Source organism: Papilio machaon, chromosome 3 (genome assembly GCF_912999745.1).
Source record: "Papilio machaon chromosome 3, ilPapMach1.1, whole genome shotgun sequence".
In the NCBI taxonomy this organism is placed as follows: Eukaryota; Metazoa; Arthropoda; class Insecta; order Lepidoptera; family Papilionidae; genus Papilio; species Papilio machaon.
Window position 1 is genome coordinate 9,242,473 of NC_059988.1, and position 20,961 is coordinate 9,263,433.

The window sequence follows — 20,961 nt, forward strand, 5'->3', positions numbered from 1 at the left end:
AACTAATAAAAAATAAATCGTTGTCACACTTTAATTGTAACATTATATATCAAACTAGCTTTTACCCGCGACTCCGTCCGCGCGGAATAAAAAATAGAAAACGGGGTAAAAATTATCCTATGTCCGTTTCCGGGTTCTAAGCTACGTGCCCACCAATTTTCAGTCAAATCGATTCAGCCGTTCTTGAGTTATAAATAGTGTAACTAACACGACTTTCTTTTATATATATAGATAGATATGAACGACATATCAATATCAATATAAATATATTACACGCGAATTAAAAGGGGTAAAATATACTTCAAGTAAAAGGAAGCTGTGAATATTTTATATAGATACTCTTATCAGAAGATCGTCTAGCAAACGATAAGGCGCCAAAACAAAACAGCAGAAAAAAAAACAACCCTAAGGTATATGCGACCGTTCTATTACAATACTTCGGACATCTCTGTCGCATATATACGTAAATGATTGTGTAAGAAAGAGATAGAAGGTATATAGCAATGTGACAGTCCCCAGGTAAGTTCCATGCTTGAATTTATTTGGACACGAGCTTTTCGCGCGAAAGCACGTCCGCGTTCAGTTGTTCGATTTGTCCGGTTTAAATCAAAAAGTGAATTGAAGATTTTTTTTTTAATTTCGAACTTATTGTGAAAATTTTTAAATAAAAGAATTTTTATTTTTAAATTTTATAAAAGACACGTGTTGTAATGTGATTGTGCGACAGTTGGATTTTAAAAGTGACATCGGGAAGATCCTTTTGTGCAATGCAATATAGGGATATCCTTTGAAAAAGGACACAGAAGCGGTAAGTTTATTGTAAGATTATAACATACGTGGAGGGAAGTTTCTATAATAAAGTAGTGAATAAATCAAATAAATTTCATCTAATATATAAAATTCTCGTGTCACAGTTTTCGTTGCCATACTCCTCCGAAACAGCTTGACCGATTCTCATGAAATTTTGTGAGCATATTGAGTAGGTCTGAGAATCGGCCAACATCTATTTTTCATTTTTTTTTTAACTGCGCGCGGACGGAGTCGCGGGCGACAGCTAGTATTGTTATATATTCTTTCAATTAACTTATACTTATTTTATATACAATTCCACTAAAATAATGTTATTAAACCAATGTAAATACTGGTTATATTTAAAAAATGTGGCTAAACATTTAAAATAAAAATAAAAAACTTTTAAAAGGTTCAGTTCTATGTTTGAATAGGATTACTGTTTACAATCGAGTTTGGCGCGTAAAATGCAGGTAGAAACATGAGGAAAGATTGGAGTGGGATGAAGGTTTAGTTTTTTTTTAAATCATTAATTCCGACCGTCATTTATAAGAGTCATTTAGACATTAGCATACTAACAGCCAGGTATTTGAAAGTATAGACATCTTTTGGATAGTCGTATGTTATCTTTTTTTAAGAATATTGATGGATTAGAGATTAGACTTTAACTGGTTTGAATTAAAGTTGAATTTCATGCAATCCATATTTAAAATAATTTTATTTTAAGGTTCCAAATATATGGTAATAATATATTGTAATGGTGTAAGAGTTCACTAGCAATATAAGGAATAATATTACAAGAGGTACATCTAAATTATTACATTAAAAACAACGTATGTATATATATCTTCATTTGTAAATTATGTAATGAACAAATGGATTAAGCCTTAAAAGTTCATCGTTAACATTGAAGTTACCCTTTCATTATTATAGATGGCGCAAGCAGTATCTAAAGTAGCATTTTAAACGGAACTGTTTTACGGAGAGGAATAAAAAAAACACTTAATTTGTGTCCCATATTTTCTTCCAGGCTATGTTCTACATCTAGAGCCGTTTTAGAGAAAAGTTCTAACAAATATCCATCCATCCATCTGTACATCCATAGATCCAAAAAATCGCATTTAAAATATTAGTATCACAATGATTGCGTTTTTATACATTTAGCTCTACCTTACATTACGCTGTAAGAACCATAAATTCCATGAAAAAAGTCTAAATAACATTTTGTACATCATGTAGTCTTACTTGGATATACATTAAACTAATTCTATAGAATTCAATTCAATGCTATGAATAAAAAATATAAGGGCCCTTACACACTCACTTGAGGAAACAAACAATAAAACAAAGAGTCATAACAACCACTTCTCACGCTCTCCTATATCAGCTTACCTTCAAGGGTCAGTAATTCCATTAATTAGCGATAGACAGAGACAAACAATTATTTTCACCGTCTACAAGAAAGAGTGAGCAAAGTAAATAGATTATTACACACCCTTACAGTTTAGCGGAGCGTACACGGATTTTTTGCACGTTTTTTCTTTCAGTCTGTGAACGGCTTTTACAGTCTGTTGCATTCGCATTTAATAGAATTTAAAAAATATAATTATTGTTTTAAAAATGTGGTTAACATATAACTGTTAACCACATTTTTATGGACCCAAAGAATTATATACCTTAAAATAAAAATCAGGATCATAATTGAAATTTCAAATATTAACGTGCCTTAGTTTTTCCCTCTGATCGAAGATTCACAATGTTATCGCTAAAAAAACATCGAAAACATGTCAAAGAATTCAGTAGTGATTTTAATAATCATAGTCAAAATCTGTTATAACGACATCGAAGGGACTACTCATATTGAGTCGTAAAAACCGATAGTTGTAACAACCGGTGACAGGTATTAATAGGAAAGATATGTATATAACATTCAGCCAGGACCTTTGATTTTGGTCAATTTAACCGGTATGTTGTTCTAAACGATGTCGCCATAAACGGTTTTGACTGTATTTTTATTACTAAACAACACACAAAGACAAGCCCTTGAAGGTAGGGTAAAAAAATTAAACAAATCGTTATTTTTAGTGACAATAACTTGTACACACTTAAGTCTTCCTTATGGCGTCATGCGAATCGTAAAAATGTCTTCCCACTGCATTGTTATTGTAATTTATGTGATTAGAATATTAAACCGGGAGTGCGCATTTAATTAAAATGGGGTTCATTTTTTTGTTTCGACGAACCCAAGGATCAATTTTTAATTTTATAACAACTCTCAAGGGTTTTTAATCCACCAAAAAAGAAAAGCCGTTTAAAATTACTTTAAGCTGAGGCATCTTTAATAAGGAGGCTTAATTTTTTTGCGTGCGATTTTTTGGTAGGCGCTCTAAAAAATAGAGCATTTTTTCATTCGGAATAAGATTTTAATAAATTGAATAGCTTTGATATGTTTTTTTTACTATTCTAAACGGCCAGTCATAAATTTTTTTTATCGTTCTCACGAAAAGGTACCCCTACATTTTGATAACAAGTGAAGGTTGGAATAAAAAATATGTCAAGATATTGTAACGAAATGCGCAGCAGTAAAAGGGGTTGAATCGAGTGCACCCAGGAACTAAATTAACTGATACCGATCGAACTTTTAAACCGTTGTTGCTCCACAAGACTCCATTAAGAAGAAATAACATCCGCGTGCTCTTTATTATTGCAACACTGGATACTTGATTTTTTTATGTTTTATTTCTGCAAACATCTTTGTAAGAATAAAAAAAAAATGATCTGGTAATTGTTTTGATAATTTTATTTTATAAAGTGTATTAATTAATTGTAAATTTATATTCTATCTAATAGGACTATTATATAATGATTCGCTTAAAATTGTACTTCTCACAAGAAATATGTCATAGAAATTTTATATCCACTTTTCTTCATTAACTTAGGTAATACATTTTTGTATTGATTTTCACACGAAGTACAATAAAATAATAAACAAATCAAACTAACTTCCGAGTATCTTCTATATCACCAAAACCGCAAACACTTACCATATATAACAAAACTATCTAAAAAGCTATAACTTACGATCTGATATACGTTTTCAATGACATTAAATTTTGCTACATGTCCCCAACCCCCAGGTGTCCGGCCCTGTAAATCACCCTGCTTGGCCTCATGACCTTAGGGTTTTAAGGATTAGGGTACGATATTCCCAGGATATACGAGGTGGTAAAGTTAAATAGATAACATGCGTAATAAAGATATCCATGTATATTTTATCTATTTAAAATGAACATTGTTTTTTAAAAAAAATTGATAAAAAATTACCAATTTTTTTTATACCAAATGTTCTTTTAGACTTCAATGCTTGTTCAGATGTTTCTTATTATTGCTATATAATTACATTGTCAACCAAAAAAATCGCTGGAGTTTTGTAAATTTAGAAAAATGTTATAAATTTTTTGATTTTTTTATGTTTTATTTCTGCAAACATCTTTGTAAGAATAAAAAAAAAATGATCTGGTAATTGTTTTGATAATTTTATTTTATAAAGTGTATTAATTAATTGTAAATTTATATTCTATCTAATAGGACTATTATATAATGATTCGCTTAAAATTGTACTTCTCACAAGAAATATGTCATAGAAATTTTATATCCACTTTTCTTCATTAACTTAGGTAATACATTTTTGTATTGATTTTCACACGAAGTACAATAAAATAATAAACAAATCAAACTAACTTCCGAGTATCTTCTATATCACCAAAACCGCAAACACTTACCATATATAACAAAACTATCTAAAAAGCTATAACTTACGATCTGATATACGTTTTCAATGACATTAAATTTTGCTACATGTCCCCAACCCCCAGGTGTCCGGCCCTGTAAATCACCCTGCTTGGCCTCATGACCTTAGGGTTTTAAGGATTAGGGTACGATATTCCCAGGATATACGAGGTGGTAAAGTTAAATAGATAACATGCGTAATAAAGATATCCATGTATATTTTATCTATTTAAAATGAACATTGTTTTTTAAAAAAAATTGATAAAAAATTACCAATTTTTTTTATACCAAATGTTCTTTTAGACTTCAATGCTTGTTCAGATGTTTCTTATTATTGCTATATAATTACATTGTCAACCAAAAAAATCGCTGGAGTTTTGTAAATTTAGAAAAATGTTATAAATTTTTTTTATATACCTTAGGTATTCTTTCACATTTTTTTCCGTTGATTCTTAAAGGCTTTAAAAACATGTTAAAAATTACAACACCTGTCTTTTACTAACAAATATCAAATGCTGATAACAATTGCACCCTTTAAATATCCAAAAAAAAAACTTTTAAAAGTCTACCGGTATTTACTTTTAAAATTAAAACTTGTTTTTCAAGTAGACAATAGACTAGACTACTTTTTGCAAATAAAAAATTACGAAAGGAACGAGGACGAACGACAAAGTTTTGTTAACAATTCAAGTTAAATATCAAAGGGTAGAAAACGAACAACACTGAACTGAACAATACTGTATCCTTGTAGACTACATCTATGCCAAATTTCATCAAGATCCATTCAGCCGTTATGATGATACCTTCAAACAAACATCCATCCATCTATACATTCGCATTTACAATATTATAATATATATTAAGTAAGATAAGTAATTATCACTTTAAGTAAAATAGTACTTTACAATATTTACGACTTCCGTGACCATTTCTCTATCGTTTCCCACGTCGATGCTCCCGCGTTACTTTCCATCACCTTAATGATATAATTCACAGATAGCGCAAACTAATTACAGATTAAAAATAATTGCCTTGTTACTCGACCATAGAGTTACTTTATTAATACAACCTCTTTGTTTAGTTTCACTCATTATCTTCCTAATTGCTGTTATAATGATGTAGTTTAATATTTTCTACATAATTCATACTTTTATTGTAATAGTTCCTATGTTATGTAGATAAAAAAGTAACATACTCAGAAAAGTTCGTCATCTTACTTCTTACTAATATTATAAATGCGAAAGTTTAGATGGATGGATGGATGTTTATTTGAACAGATCAACGGATCTTGATGAAATTTGGCACAGATGTAGGATATAATCTGGAATAGCACATAGTTTACTTAGTAAGTCCGCGCAAGAGGAGTCGCGGGCGATAGCCAGTTTTAAATAATTTTGTGACAAACGAAATACTACACTATGAATTCTCGTTAATACTGTTTTAAAATAGTTCAACTTATCGTTCTATACTCATAGAATAAAAATGAAATTTCAATCAATTTAAGATATGGGACTAGTTTTAAAGAAATAAAATTATAAATCAAACTAATACATTAAAAGATATGTATGAAAAAATTAGTAATAACTCATCCAAGGGTAACGAAAGCCCCACATATTCCTTATAAGTTACATGGAATAATAATTCTATAATTCGTAAAGACTCCGATATTCCCGCCCCTAAATATTGCCTCGTAAATTTCCCATAGACCGAGACAACGGCAATTGTTGACGAAAATAAATCACTACATTAACATGAAGTTTGTTTGGTCAAAGAAAAAAAGTTCGAGAAAAAAAAAAACTAGATCGGATTTTTTAACTTGTAAGCAAATTTAACTCTTACTACTTAATAGTTAAGGTTGAAAAATGTATTAAACTTCTTAAGTAAGGGCGCATCTGCAATCTTCAAAGATTTTTGCACACTTCCTCAAACAATAACAAAAGAAATGTGAAGTTAGGTTAACAATACACTTGGGAGATGAGCCACGATCAGTTGCTCTAGATTGCGTAACAATTAAAAATTCTTATTAAATCACCGATCGAGGTATCTATTGTGTATACAACAATAGACCCAATTTCGAAAGGATGAAGGTTTCTTTACCTTTGACATCTGCTTTTGAATTCACATTCCGTTATTTCTTGCACAAAGTATTGCTGTTGTTGAAGTTTAAGATTATTACATTAAAAAACTTTAGAAAATTTTCCATATTAGATTCCAGTAAATAAAAATATTGATAACAGATCCAATGTATGCACAAGTTTGAATGGATGTATGGATGCTTGTCACTACATAACTAAAGGTATGAGAAGTAAATTTAGAACAGCTGAAATAGCACATAAGCTACTCAGTTTTTAAATTCCACTCAAAGTCGCCGACGATAGCTAAATAAAATAAAATACAAATTTCACTCGCTCCCCTTAGCATATTATCATAGTGTCCGCTAGGTGGCGCTATCAACCACATGTCATGTTTAGATTTACGTAATAGATAAGGCCTTGTAACATATTGCTAGGACGTTAACAAGACATGTTTTAGTTTATTGACCTAGGTGTGTTTTGAAATAGGTGACATCTGGACAAAAACCTTGAATTTTGGCCGGATATAACGGAAAGTTTTGGCCAATGTTCGCCAAAAGTACATATGTTTATGAAGCCATATTGTATCATAACAAAATGTTAATTATAATTAATATTTTTAACGGTCATTTAAATTCTAATGTTTCAGAAGTAAATGAATATTATTATCTTCTAAAGATGACGAAAAAATTCGAAGAATAGCATAATAAAAATAAATCCCTAACAAAACAATCTTACGTTTCAATTTGTGACCGGCCCATTTCCATCGCCCTTCCCACTTCTCCTATTGTTTACGTATTCTCTTTTTTATTTCTAATTTAAAACTCAAAAACTACGTTATCTATCGCTGAAACTGTTCTTACGTTCTTATATGTCTATATCTAATTAGATTCCAATTAGAATATTTATTGGTTTTAACTTATATTTGAATCAGTCATCGCAAACATATTGTCATCCCACTCGTTATCTCAGAAAAAAACGAAGACGACACTATGTTTCTTTGGAGGTATTACGACAGTGGAAACACCACTCAATAGACGTATGAAGTTATAATTTGCATGTCTCTGATCTGATAAACATAGACAATGCGTAGGAGTCAAAACAATAAATGGTGAAGTAAGCGTAGAGCATTGTTACCCAATTCCTTTGACTTTTAAAAGACGGGACTTGTCATGCGCGTACGTTCCGAACTTTCGAATGAAAATGAGCAAGTTTTAAACTTGTTTATCTAACCGTTTTTGTGAGTATAGTTTTCAGTTTATGATAAACTCAACTAAATACGTCTCAAATTTAAGTGTCAGTGTGATATTCACGAAAAGTTGCAGAATTGATTTAGTACAATGGCGATTATTTGCTTAGTTCGTTACTCTATAGTCAAAGCCTAATCGTTGGCCTTGTGATTTGCCAGTTATGCTGTTGCAATCGATTCCTTAACGGACACAATGGGTAATCTGTGTCGCCTTCGAATGATTCATACAAAATGTATCAAACAATGTTGCATATAATTAAGAAAAGTGACACCGAAACAATGATGTTATGCAAAAGTATACCACTACCATAAAATAAGAACTTTGTTAGTTTCTTCCTTATTTTTTTCTAAAAGTCAAATTTATTATAACATTGAAGAGAAATAAAGTAATGAAACTACATGTAATTGCTAACATTTATCGCGGCGGCGGCGCTACTAATTTGAAATGGGGGCGTGCGGCAGCTGCGCCCGCGTCTCTTGACTTGCACACTACTGCTCCAAAGGGTTACCTTACAGGGTTGCCACTTTTAACACGTTTTAACTCTTAAGTCTGGAATGTTATTGAATTTGATAGTTGATAGATTAAATTATTTTTCTTCCAAAAGTACTCCACTAAAATTCAAGTAGGTTAACACATTCAGTGCCAGCGTCTCATCTAGCGAGTTAATTTTTGTCCTAAAACTATTTAGTGGCATTGTATGTGTTAGGTAAAGGTAACAAAGTTCAATGCAATATCTATTATAATATTATCTGTATCTATAATCTAAAGTTTTCAAATAAACGTTTTTAACTACGTTGGTATTCTTGAAACTGACGAGACTACTTAGACTAACTATTTTTTTTTTAATTTTTACCTTTGTTAGAAATTATGAATAAGAAATGAAGCCGAAACGGTGTCAAGCAGGTTTAATCTTATTAAATATAAAAAAAAGACTTTACATTTAATGACATTATAAACTCATATTGCTATGAAGGTGACAACCCTGCTCTTAAAAGTACTACAACTTTCACTGCATTTGTAGATCGTAAATCTATTGAGTTAAGGTTCTGTTTTGTTTTTATTAAACAAAAGCCATACAATTGTGTTAATTTGTAATAAGTGATATTTAGTTTGGATTCAGATATCAAATACTGAGTGGTTTATTGGATAATGTTTACTTTGTTGAACGCGGTTTGGTATCACTTTATATACCTATCGAAACAATTACGATTTGATTTACGTATTAATTTATTTATAATAACTAGCTGTCGCCCGCGACTCCGTCCGCGCGCAGTTAAAATGGGGGGGGGGGGGGTTATGAAAAATAGATGTTGGCCGATTCTCAGACCTACTGAATATGCTCACAAAATTTCATGAGAATCGGTCAAGCCGTTTCGGAGGAGTACGGCAACGAAAACTGTGACAATTTTATATATTAGATATATACATATTATTATACTTACAAAATGTTGTGAATGTTGGGCCACCAAGGTTTCAGATGAAAGAAGATTGCATGTAGCTGAGATACGTATGCTATGATGGATGTGTGGTGTGGCAAGAAAAGATAAAGCTAAGAATATGTATGTCAGAGGAAGTTTGAAAGTAGCGCCAGTTATTGAGAAATTGAGGAGCAGAAGGTTAGCGTGGTTTGGATAGGTATGTTATGCGGAGGGATGATGTCCCATAAACAAAAAGGTAAGGAGATTGAATGTGGATGGCTATAAAGGTAGAAGAAGACCAAAGAAAGTATGGATGGATTGTGTGAAAGAGGATATGCGTAAGAAGGGGGTGAATTCAGATATGACGGATGATAGAGATGTATGTAGTATGTGTGTAGTGTGTAGTACATACTGTGCCGAACCTTCATAGGGATAAGGGCAGGTTGATGATGTTACAAAGTGATTGGAGTCTTAATTTATTGATAAGGGGAGTGTCATTAACAATATTTTCAATATAACCGGTGATTCTTAAATTTATATGGAATTAAATCAAAATTTCGCTATAAATCAGATCACCATCACCATCTCTGGCCTTTCTGCCCAATGTTGGACAAAGGCCTTCTCCGACAAAATTCGTAAAGCTCGTGTTTTAGTTTATTCAAATTTAATGTAGGTACCTACAGTCAAGCACATTTACATTAAAAATAAAATTTTACGGGTCACAGTCATGTTCATGACATTTTCCGGTATCGTTCGCATATTAAAATATTTCCGAAATAAATATACCAGAAATGTATTTAATTTGTCGTAATAAACAAGGCAACGAGGGAAACGCACGCAACAATGTATATATTTTTACTGAATTATTCATGAAACGTACGCCACCTGCCGGCGTAACCGACAAACATTGTCAATCGATAAATGATATGCTAAGAACAGTGCCTAAATTAAATTAAAATATTATGTTCAAGAACACTTATTTGGTAGGTTAAATATTTCAATAATCACAGAAAAAACCGTAGTCTCAAATACAAAGAAAAAAAATGCTCTAAAATTACAAAAACAAAAACGTAACATTAATGATTCAGTTACAGTAAACAAAAGTGATGGGGTTAAAGTATTTAAAAGGAAATTAACAAATAAAAAACCTTTTCAAAACATTAGTACAAGAACTTCAATTTAAAGATTTCCCAATAAACTTTAGTACGTGATTATACCAATGACCTAATTTAGCATTCAATTAATATTCGATCCATATGGGACAGAATCTTTACATACATTCAAAAGCCGACGACAAACTTGCACTGTCAAATCATCCAAGACACTTACAAAGGAAAAAGTATCCGTTTTGGCACAAGCCGGTTCCCGTACTTGGCAAATGTTGCAATATTAACTTCCTTTATTTGCTATTTATGTCACTCTTAATGACACCACCTCTAGACCGAAATTTACTTATTTTGATATCACTTTATTCTTAGGTATACAGCTTCTTTCAGATCTCAAATACAAAACTAAATTCAAGATTCGAATCCGCTAAAACGTGTTCCATTCAGTACATACGTTGACATTATTCAAGCAATGTTGCCAGTCTAAATGCGAATTTTATATCATTCTAAACCTTATGCAGTCACAGGATCATGAACTTGATATTATCGAGCCGCAATATAATCTGTGGCGCATAAGAAACTTTTTGTTCTGCCACCCCAAGTTTCAAGTCGAGACGTGAATTCGATATTAAAAAATGCTCCAGAAGAAATCTTAAATTCAATAGTAATTTGACGTTAACGCTAGGGAGAGGATAATAGTCGTACGCCCTGTTTTTGCGGTGTTGCATTTAGTTCGCAAAATCTCCGGGGTCGTTTTGTGTGTACACTGGTTTCTGAGCACAGCATGTGTCTGTCAATGTACTGAGGGAATGAATGCTCGCCGAGATTCAAATTATACACTCAATTTGGTTAGTTAAGGGAAGTATGAGTTATTGCCTCGGCGTAACCGAAGTGAAATCGGCCATTTTGTAAGGTTTAACAAAGCTTTAATTCGCAGCCAATTTTTTGGTATAATGCCCTGCCTGTTATTTATTGTATTCGTAAGCAATTAGGCATTATAATTAACTTATTGTATTTAAATATTCCTTAAAGTAATTAAAATAATATTACTGCATACATTATAATGTAAGTATAAAGGTCTAGTAAAGGAATAGGTGTCGCTCGCGACTCCGTCCACACAGAATTAAAAAACATAATAAATAACCTATGTGTTCTTTCAGACTATGTTCTACATCTGTGCCCAATTTCATCAAGATCCGTTGAGCTGTTTCGGAGATACCTTCTAACAAACATCCATCCATCCATTTATAATACTCGTATTAGTAAGAAGTAAGATTTAAATGCAGTTTAATGCATATTTTTTACTCAGTATGTATTTCTTATAACAGAAATACACAAATATACAAAAATTTTAATTAACGCTTTTGAAATGTATTACTGTGTATTAAGTTATAACTTTAAAGCGGTATAACTTCAAATTTTATAGATCTGTAGTAAAACTATGAGAAATACAGCTTTTACTGTGTTATCTGGGACACAAGTTATAATTTACTTGTGAATAAGGTTATAACGGACTGCTTTTAACTTAAGATTTATTACTTAAGTGCTTTATGATTGTGAGGTTTAAAATAAAAAAGTAAGATGCTTATAGAGGTAGACAGAGATTCTGAATTTTCATTATAAATAATCTCTGTTATCGTCACCAAAATGTATGTACATTTCAGTTGCTTTGTATAAAACGACATTTCATAAAGCCATTCGATTACAGATACTTTGGTATTGTTCAATCTCGAATCTATTTCACACATTTCAAATGGACTCAATCTAAAGCGTGTCTAAGCCATGGCTCACGAGGCTGCCGTTATAACTATCAAATGCACGAAGTCGTAGTATACGTCGCAGAACCTTAGCTAATCGCCAAAAACGACCTGTGCAATTTGTACTGTCACTATTGTATTGTTGTAATTTAAACTTTAATTCTATTAGAAATAAGTGCTAGTTTGTAGGATCATTAAATTTATTCATTAATGCATTATTGATGTATCTAGATACTTGTGATTTATAAGTCTACTTTAATTAAGTTACCAGATTTGGTTTTGGAATTTGATTGGTATTTCTGACGTGTTAACTTTATGCCTACATCTTGCAATCTTTTTAAATAATTCTACAAATTATTTATCTAACATAACCTAACTTGTTGATATAATTCACAAATATTTTATTACTAACTTTGGCTTTTAGTTTTAATTGGTAAAGGAATCTAACCTGATATATTTACTAAATAAAATTGAACACATTTAGTATGTGTTTCTATATTCTTATTTTGACAACTTTGTTTGCGAAATACAATGATATGGTAGCTGTATCTATATAAAAAAAAAGAAAGTCGTGTTAGTTACACTATTTATAACTCAAGAACGGCTGAATCGATTTGACTGAAAATTGGTGTGCAGGTAGCTTAGAACCAGGAAACGGACATAGGATAATTTTTACCCCGTTTTCTATTTTTTATTCCGCACGGACGGAGTCGCGGGTAAAAGCTAGTTTCTAATATCTCTTACAAGAACATTCCTCGTATCTAACGGTTGTGGGAATGGTACAGAGTCGTGACAAATCGACACACTGTCAGCGCACGATGACAGATTACAATGGCGGCCGGCTGGTGACACGGCGCAGCAAAAAGCGCGCCAAAGAAAATCTCATCTGTCAAATTGCTCGCGCTCTTTGTATTGTTGCCTGAATAACGTTAACCATATAATCTTTCTTTTCTTCTCTTTTTTCTATCTTTCTTTTATTCTTTATAATTCATGTGAATTAATTATCAAAAGAGCTGTGCTAAGAAAATTGACAAACACTTTTTTTTTACTTCAATTTCCTTTGATTAATTTCGATAATAATTACAGTAATTTTATAATTGCTTTTCTGCTTTTTCAACAGTAGACAGTAGAGTAGTAATAAAAATCCTATTCTATATTTTATAATCTTGCTTCGTAGGTGTAAGTTACTAAACATATAACTGATATAAGTGTTAAGAAATAACAATAACATTTTAATACGCTTACGATTTGTCTAGAATTGATAAGAAACTAAGTTGTGATCATGCGATGTAAAGTTCAAGGAAACCTTCACAAAGTTGCTTATCTTGCTTTATAACATCTATTAATAACTAAGTTAACTTTAAACTTTCGTGTTAAAACTTCCATAATTCAACTTTACGTACATGAAGACATAAATTTTACTTTACTTTATTTTATTTACAGGTGCAAAATGCTGAAGTGGGCAGTATACAAAAAGAATCAGGATGGTCAAACGATTATCCCGCAAACAGAAGTTGAAGACAGTAATTCAAATAAACGTTACAATGAAAGAGCTCGTAGATCGTTAGATGCGCAAGTGGTCAAGAAAAGCAAGAAACCAAGTCGATATCAAAGGCGTTCTATGGGAGCAACTGGCAGAAAAAATAATAACAATGGTATAGATAAAGAAAATATAAATTGTATTGGCAATACTCCTAATTACTATAAACCAGGATTCATTAAGAATACTGAAAATATCGCCTTGAAAGATGTTAGCAATATAACGCCTACTTCTGTTACTCCTGTAAAAAAATTTGGTAAAAACAAATTTTATGCGGATAACGAAAAAGATGAACTATCACCTAAATTACCACCGACTCCTCCGTCATACAGTAGAAGAGTTAGAGAAGCAAAGAAGAGAAAATTAGAAATGAGTAGCTTAAACAATAGCGAAACTTTTACTAGAAACCTTTGCGCGTATAAATCTGAAAGAAGAATAAATAATGTTGACAGAAGTCTTTTATGTTCACAAAAACTAAGTCATAGTACTTCTGAGCCATCTTTAAACGATCTCTCGGACAGACTTAGTGCAACAACGACCAGTAGTAGAAATTCACTTAATATGGAAAAGTATACAAGAAAAAATAAACCTATATGTACAATTAAAACCACAAATCAGGACATTGTTGAAATAGAATACGATAAAGATCTAGTTATAAACTGTTTAGAAAAACCATTAGTCATCGATAAACATGAAATAGAGAAATCTACGTTGCCCATATTTGGTCACAGTATATTTATGGACAATCCTGTTTATTTAAAAAAGAATGAAGATTTGCCAATTAGTATAAGACCTTTGAAAAGAACGAGGAAAAAATCAAGTGACTTTGAAAGTTCCTTTAAATCGCCATGCGGGGATAAAAAAGATACACATTCTCTTGTTAGAGACGGATGTTCGCCAATATCGATGACACCGTTGTCCGTAAAATTAGAAGCACTAAGATTTAGTGCAATGAGTACACATGAAATTAATTTAACTAAAAGGGCTACTCCTGTAAGTGAGGTAACTCAATACTTTCCTAAAATTGAGAATCCTTTCAACTTAATCTTAAAAGATGAAGAAACCTCCACAGAGATGGAAAATAAATTTATATTAGGAAAAGATTCGTTGACAAATGCGTCTGAGTCTACGGTGTCGACTACTCAAATGGGTGATGTAACGCTCGAGAGAATGATAGAAGACATCATAAAAAGTACAAAAATTATCAAATCTAAACGACGAATACTAAAAAATATTCCTGATCCAAAATTGACTGTGGAAGAAGAAAGACCTCCTTTAGACACTGTCAAAGATTTGTTTGTAAGACCTCAAACCGAGCACAAATCAAATTTAATTAAAGAGGCGAAGTACGTAAATTTATCTCGAGAGAGTTCGGTATCGCCTAAAAATAGCCCAACAAAGAAGATGTTGCCTGTTCATAAAGTCAATGATAAGTTACTAAAAAACGTCCCGATAGGTTGTTTTCTATTAGACGATGGAGATGGTTACAACGAAAGAGAAGTTCGTACACCTAGCAAACTAGATGATGAAATAGAAATAGAACAAGATAGGAATGTAAATAAACCATTAAACAGATCATATTCTTTAAGTGCCTGTAGTAGTAGAAGTAACTTGAATTACACATTATCAGAATCTACACCTGATTTATTTACTTCAAATGCGAATGTCCGATTAAGAAGACAGAGATGTATACGTAAAAAGAAAACTGCAAAAAGCAATGAAAGTCTGTGTAAACAACAACAAATGGATCGAAACTCCCCTAAACCTTCATTACTGCGTACTCTGGAAATGGGCATACCTAGCCCCGCATTAGAATTGCAAAATGTATCGTTATGTGAACCTCTTAATTCCCCTTTCCTGTTTCACCAACCCAACGTATACGAAAATGAAAATATGCATAATACATCCATTTTGACAAATGTTTCGCACAGCAGTTTAATGTCTTATAAACCAATTCAACAAAATATAAGATCTAGAGAATTATTTGGTTTAACTTTGGAAAATGGTATACCTAGCCCTATAACACCAGCTATGGGTGTTAAACGACAAAGCAATGTTCTCAGTGAAGAAAGGGCGAGTAAAACTAGCAAATTAGATGAAGACATAATAACTAACGATGCATTAACTCCTGTATTAGAATATAAGTCTACAAGACGATGTCTGACGTATTCTCTTGAGGAAAGTAGTATTAATAGCAGTGAAGAAAAACGGAGAAGCGTAGCTAGTAACCGCTTAGAGCGTAGTACTGATAGATTTCAGACATTAAAAGCAACGATAGATCTAGAAATTAAAACTAGACAAGACACAATAGATGTTCACGGTGAGTGGTGACTATCGAACTCCTTTTTAAACTTTCTGTTATTTTTTAAATAGTAAACACTTTTTTCATTATCTGTTTGTATTTGCAGTTATTCGATGTCGAGATCTTCAACGACCATCAGGACAAACGGAAGACATTAATGCTTATGCTAAGGTAATGTTAATAAATAAAGAACATGATTTTTTTTTATAGTGAAGATAATCTATTTGGATTAATTAAACAAGATATTATAGACAGACGACTTAAGTAAATTTATAATATTTTAAAATAAATTCATTATTTTAACAGGTCGTCATAACTGATGTGAATGAGAGCCAGTCGCTACCATCTCAGAGGTCAATATTCCAGCGCACCTCGGTTCTGTACGGGAAACGAGAGCCGGAGTTCCAACGGCATCTGAAGCTACCTTTACCGATTGCTGTGTACGATTACCAGATGCTGCACGTCTCTGTCTGGCACCGTGACAAGAAATACAGGTAAGATTTAATGAAGAATTCATTGTCATTTCACCAAGACAAGTATGTGTCCTTCTATGAATAATAAGTACCGATTAGTTATTGTCTTTAAATTGTTGTCTGTTTTTAAGACTTAATTGGTAGTTACTATTGATATTTGATTTTTTATTGTGACAGTGTTTGTTAGACCGCTTTATAAATAAATGTGAAAAGCGAATTTCATAGTTGCAATTTTAGTTAAGGGTATAACAATTTTGTGACATCAACAAAAAAATTGGTTAGATATTTTTACAAAAGACGGGATACCAGATTTCTGAACTAAAACTAATGAACTTAAATATTTATTCTTATCGACACCGCATCTAAATCTATCGAAAAGATCACTATCGTAAAAGGATCGCAAATCTCATCGGTAGCTGAAAGCACCTTTTGAAAGGGGGCTTGGTGGCCGCATGAAAAATTTTTCACTCTTCCCCATCAAGTACCGTTCATACATAAGATATCGGGGGTGGAAATGACGCGAACGTGGGACTGCGCACATCGATCGATGGCAGGGCGGCGCAACCCCGGCCAGTCGTCGTCCTAACTCCACGCTGTGAGTGTCCATTTTATTTGCGACCCGGTGTTTTAGAATTACGCATTGAACATAGCTGTGTTGTGTACGATCTCGTTTGTGGATTGTGTGTGCACGACGGATTTATTGTGTCTATCGGCTCCGGTGTCAATTTGCTGTGGTTTAGGAGTAATTTTGGTAAGGGTCCCAGTGCCGGGCGGCTACTGATAGTGTTTGACATGTATCCGAACACGTTTACGATTTCTTTTGTTTGATCGCTACTTAATTTTTAACAACTTAAATATGACTAAGTATTATTTAAAATATTATTTTACTTTGTAGTTAAAATATCTTTCATTTTGATTTTAATTCAAATGATTGATAACTGAATCATTGTTACGTATCTTGCCGGCCGTATACGAATATTAAGTGAAACAAAATCAATTGAATAATTTTATTAACCTTTCGTACATATCTGAATGGTAAATTTAAATGTAACTATGTCATACATCTTACATAAAAATCTCTCCCGTATCATATTTATGAGTTTGCCCACATTTCGGTTCAATATTTGACGACTATAATTTGACTCCATTACAAATGTCAGAACATTGAGCTCATTCCATTAGGTAAATATTATTTTATGGTTTTCTTATACGATTAAGCTTTTATGCTTTATACAATAAAATACTATTAAAACTAAATTATTATAAGATAAGAGCGTCGGTGGCTCAGGGATTAAGCACTTGACTTGTAATCTGCAGGTCCTGGGTTCGAATCCCGCCAATGTGTTTTTCGATTTATATACATATGTACCGACGTTCTTACGGTGAAGGAAAAATCGTGATACAAACTGCTCATATCTGAGAAGAAATTCAAAGATATGTGTGAAGTCAATCGACTAGCACTGCGCCAGCGTGGCCTACTATGGCCTAGTCTAGTCACCCCTAATTTGAGTAGGCTCCGAGACCCTCAATGGGGTCGTAATGCTGATGATAACTAAATTATTAATACTCATCATAGTAAACAGTACTTATTTTAATCTCTCTCTCTCTCTCTCTGTGTCGGTCCCTCATTTCTGAGGATCGTGGTCAGCATGTGCAGGGTCACATCTGGAGCGGATGATATGCCTCCACCGGCTCCTGTCCAGCGCGTCTCTCACGACGGTATAAAATTTTGTGGACGACAACTCCTTCATTTGGTCAGTCCATCTTGTTGGTGAGCGGCCGCGTGCGACTTATTTTAATAAAAAGAGAATAAAGGAGTATTAAATGTAACATAGAATTTAAACAATTTTGTAAATTGGGTTTCCATAGCCCAAAGATTAGTACAAACATATGACATAGTCCTTTTTTCCTTGCAAAAACTGAAATATTAATATGTTTACGAGTGGAAGTGGAAACTGGTAAAGTTGAATCACAAACAATGGAACATATCCGAGAGAGATATGTCATAATGCAACGACTTGTAGTGTCATTAGTTGGAGCGCTGGCGAGCGTCCAATTTTCCGAAACCTTGGAATTTGATATTGTCATGAGTGACAGATATTCTTTGCTATTATCACTGTTACTAACCAAGGAAAAAGAGGTCATTGTAGACTGACAAAGACCCGGTGGGCAATCCAGATAAATTTATCTTACTATATCTAACTTTAAGAGGGGCAATTATAGACCGACAGAGTCATAGTCATTATAGTCAATATAAAAAAGAGTCCAAAGATCCTAGGAGGACAGTAGCTGACTTATCAAATATGTCATTTTCTATGTTTTATGGTTGACTTATTTTGTAACCGCGATAACAACGTATCTCTACAGGGTCAGTTAAGTTAATTAGTCTACGAAAACGAGGTTCATTATTAAAATAGACTACATCGATACATCTACGGCGTAGCATTAGTCTACGTCTTGAAAAAGATTAATCGATACTCGTCGTATAACTTTACGTAAAACAAACCTACGTAAAACTCTTAACAAACTTTAACTCGTAAAACCTTAAGCGTAGTTTTCAAGTCTCAATTAAGATTTTCTTTTATAAGATTTTTTTTTACATAGAGGTTGTTTTGCAAAGCACTAATCGCATGTTTTTATATCATAAAATTGTAGAGTTCAAATTTCATCCGCGATTTTTAAATAAACTAAGTAACTTACGAGTTGAGATTATCGTTACACGCAGGGTAAATATCAAATAGTAGTAATATAGTATATTTATTTTTCCCCTGGCCTAAAAGGATAGCGTTTGTGACCTTTTTTAATCTAATCTTAGAAAAATCACCCATTTGTGTAGATTCGACCCATATTTTGTTAAATAACACATGTGAGAAAATAAATAGATTTTAAATGTTAATAACTGAAACGTTTAAATAATTCAGTATTAACGATCTGTAGTCGACTTTCAAATGAAACAATGTGCTCCCCATTCCGAAGGTTGCGCAATAAATAATAGAATAGAGCGAATGAAACAGTTGTGTCGACCATTTTAAATATTAAATTACTCATGTCCGTATGATGAGTTATAGAGGTTTGTACCATTTATGCTCAGTCCTTTTTAATAAATTGCTAAGTTAACCTAGTACATGTGTGTTATCAAACCGTGGACTTCCACTGCTTATTAACACACATATAAAGATAACAAATAAAGATGAGTTTTATACACATAGTTACAGCTACTATGTTATATATAAAACCAATTAAAATTAAAAACAAGTTATCATTTAGTTTACAAATTAAATTTAAGGTTTGTAATTACAACAAAATCAATATAGCTAAACGTGAACGAGAGAAAACATCCCAGCCTCGGACAAGTCAAATAGACTTTCCACTCGGCCATTGTTGGTTTACTTCTTAATCAAACACGATATTTACCTTTGCCCCCGTACAGTGAAAATATTATAGGGTTCGTTTGTACAATACAATTTTTATTTCTATAAAACCAGTAGATTATTGCAGGAAAATGTATTTAAAGTTTAGAGATATTACTTAGTTACATATTATTAAGCAATTGACTGAATATGAACACTGTTCGTCTCCACCTCAAAGTTCTAGAAGTCTTAAGTGTTTTAAAATTACATATATGTTAAGCCCAACTGTAACGTTCTGTTTTGCATACGTATGTCTCAACTACAATCTAACTGAACTGTTAAAACTGAAGGTGTAATGGATTTTAAACTAACAAACATTTCATGCGATTATAGTTTCTGTTAACTATTACAACAATATAATAGTAAAGTAAAGATATAGAATTATCATCTCCCTGGCCTTTTCCCACTCACGTAGGGTCGGCACAGAAGGTTTTACAAACCTTAAAGTTTTGGCTTAATTTTTTACGGCCGGCCGCCTGCCTGTCGCCAACCCTACTTGGGAGGAAAAGATAAAAAAAAGCCAAAGAAGTAAAGATATAGAATGTAACTAAATAATAACACAAATAAAATTTGTAGGTAATATTGACCTAGTGAGACGATACAATAGCATTTGAGGATTAACCGACGATAAGCTGTCCATTTGTTTCCAATCGTTTACGTCACTGTCTATTGTGTTTTGATTTGATAGAGTTAAAGAGTTATAATTTAGCATGTAAAGAAGAATTTGTTTAAGTGATTGATGGAATGTATGCTTCACTTACAGTTGGTTTCTGAGACCAAAATCTCTATATAAAATATATCATCAAGTCATTATCTGACAAAACAGCGATAACAATATATTTAAAACTAGGATTTTAGAAATTAGGACACAATTTTCATTTAATTTATAAGATTCCTAGTGAGATTGTGACAACGATCCAACGCTCAAAAATGTCAATTTTTTATATATAAGTTCAGATTAGTAGTTCGTCTACTTATATTTTTTTTAATATTACTAGTCGTTAGCCACGTGCTTTCTTGAGCTAGTAACCTTCACTCTACTGTAGATGTTCCAG

General features: G+C 32.5%; 1 protein-coding gene across 1 annotated transcript in view; it reads left to right on the forward strand.

Annotated features, from left to right (window-relative positions):
• The first annotated feature begins 687 nt into the window (after window positions 1–687).
• Window positions 688–20,961, forward strand: part of LOC106711417 — a 46,963-nt gene continuing 26,689 nt past the window's right edge. The window contains exons 1-4 of the mRNA XM_045686324.1: window positions 688–808; window positions 13,625–16,041; window positions 16,130–16,194; window positions 16,330–16,517. Of these exons, the coding sequence (XP_045542280.1) occupies window positions 13,632–16,041; window positions 16,130–16,194; window positions 16,330–16,517 (2,663 nt within the window). The 5' untranslated portion in view covers window positions 688–808; window positions 13,625–13,631. The remainder of the gene's footprint in view (window positions 809–13,624; window positions 16,042–16,129; window positions 16,195–16,329; window positions 16,518–20,961) is intronic.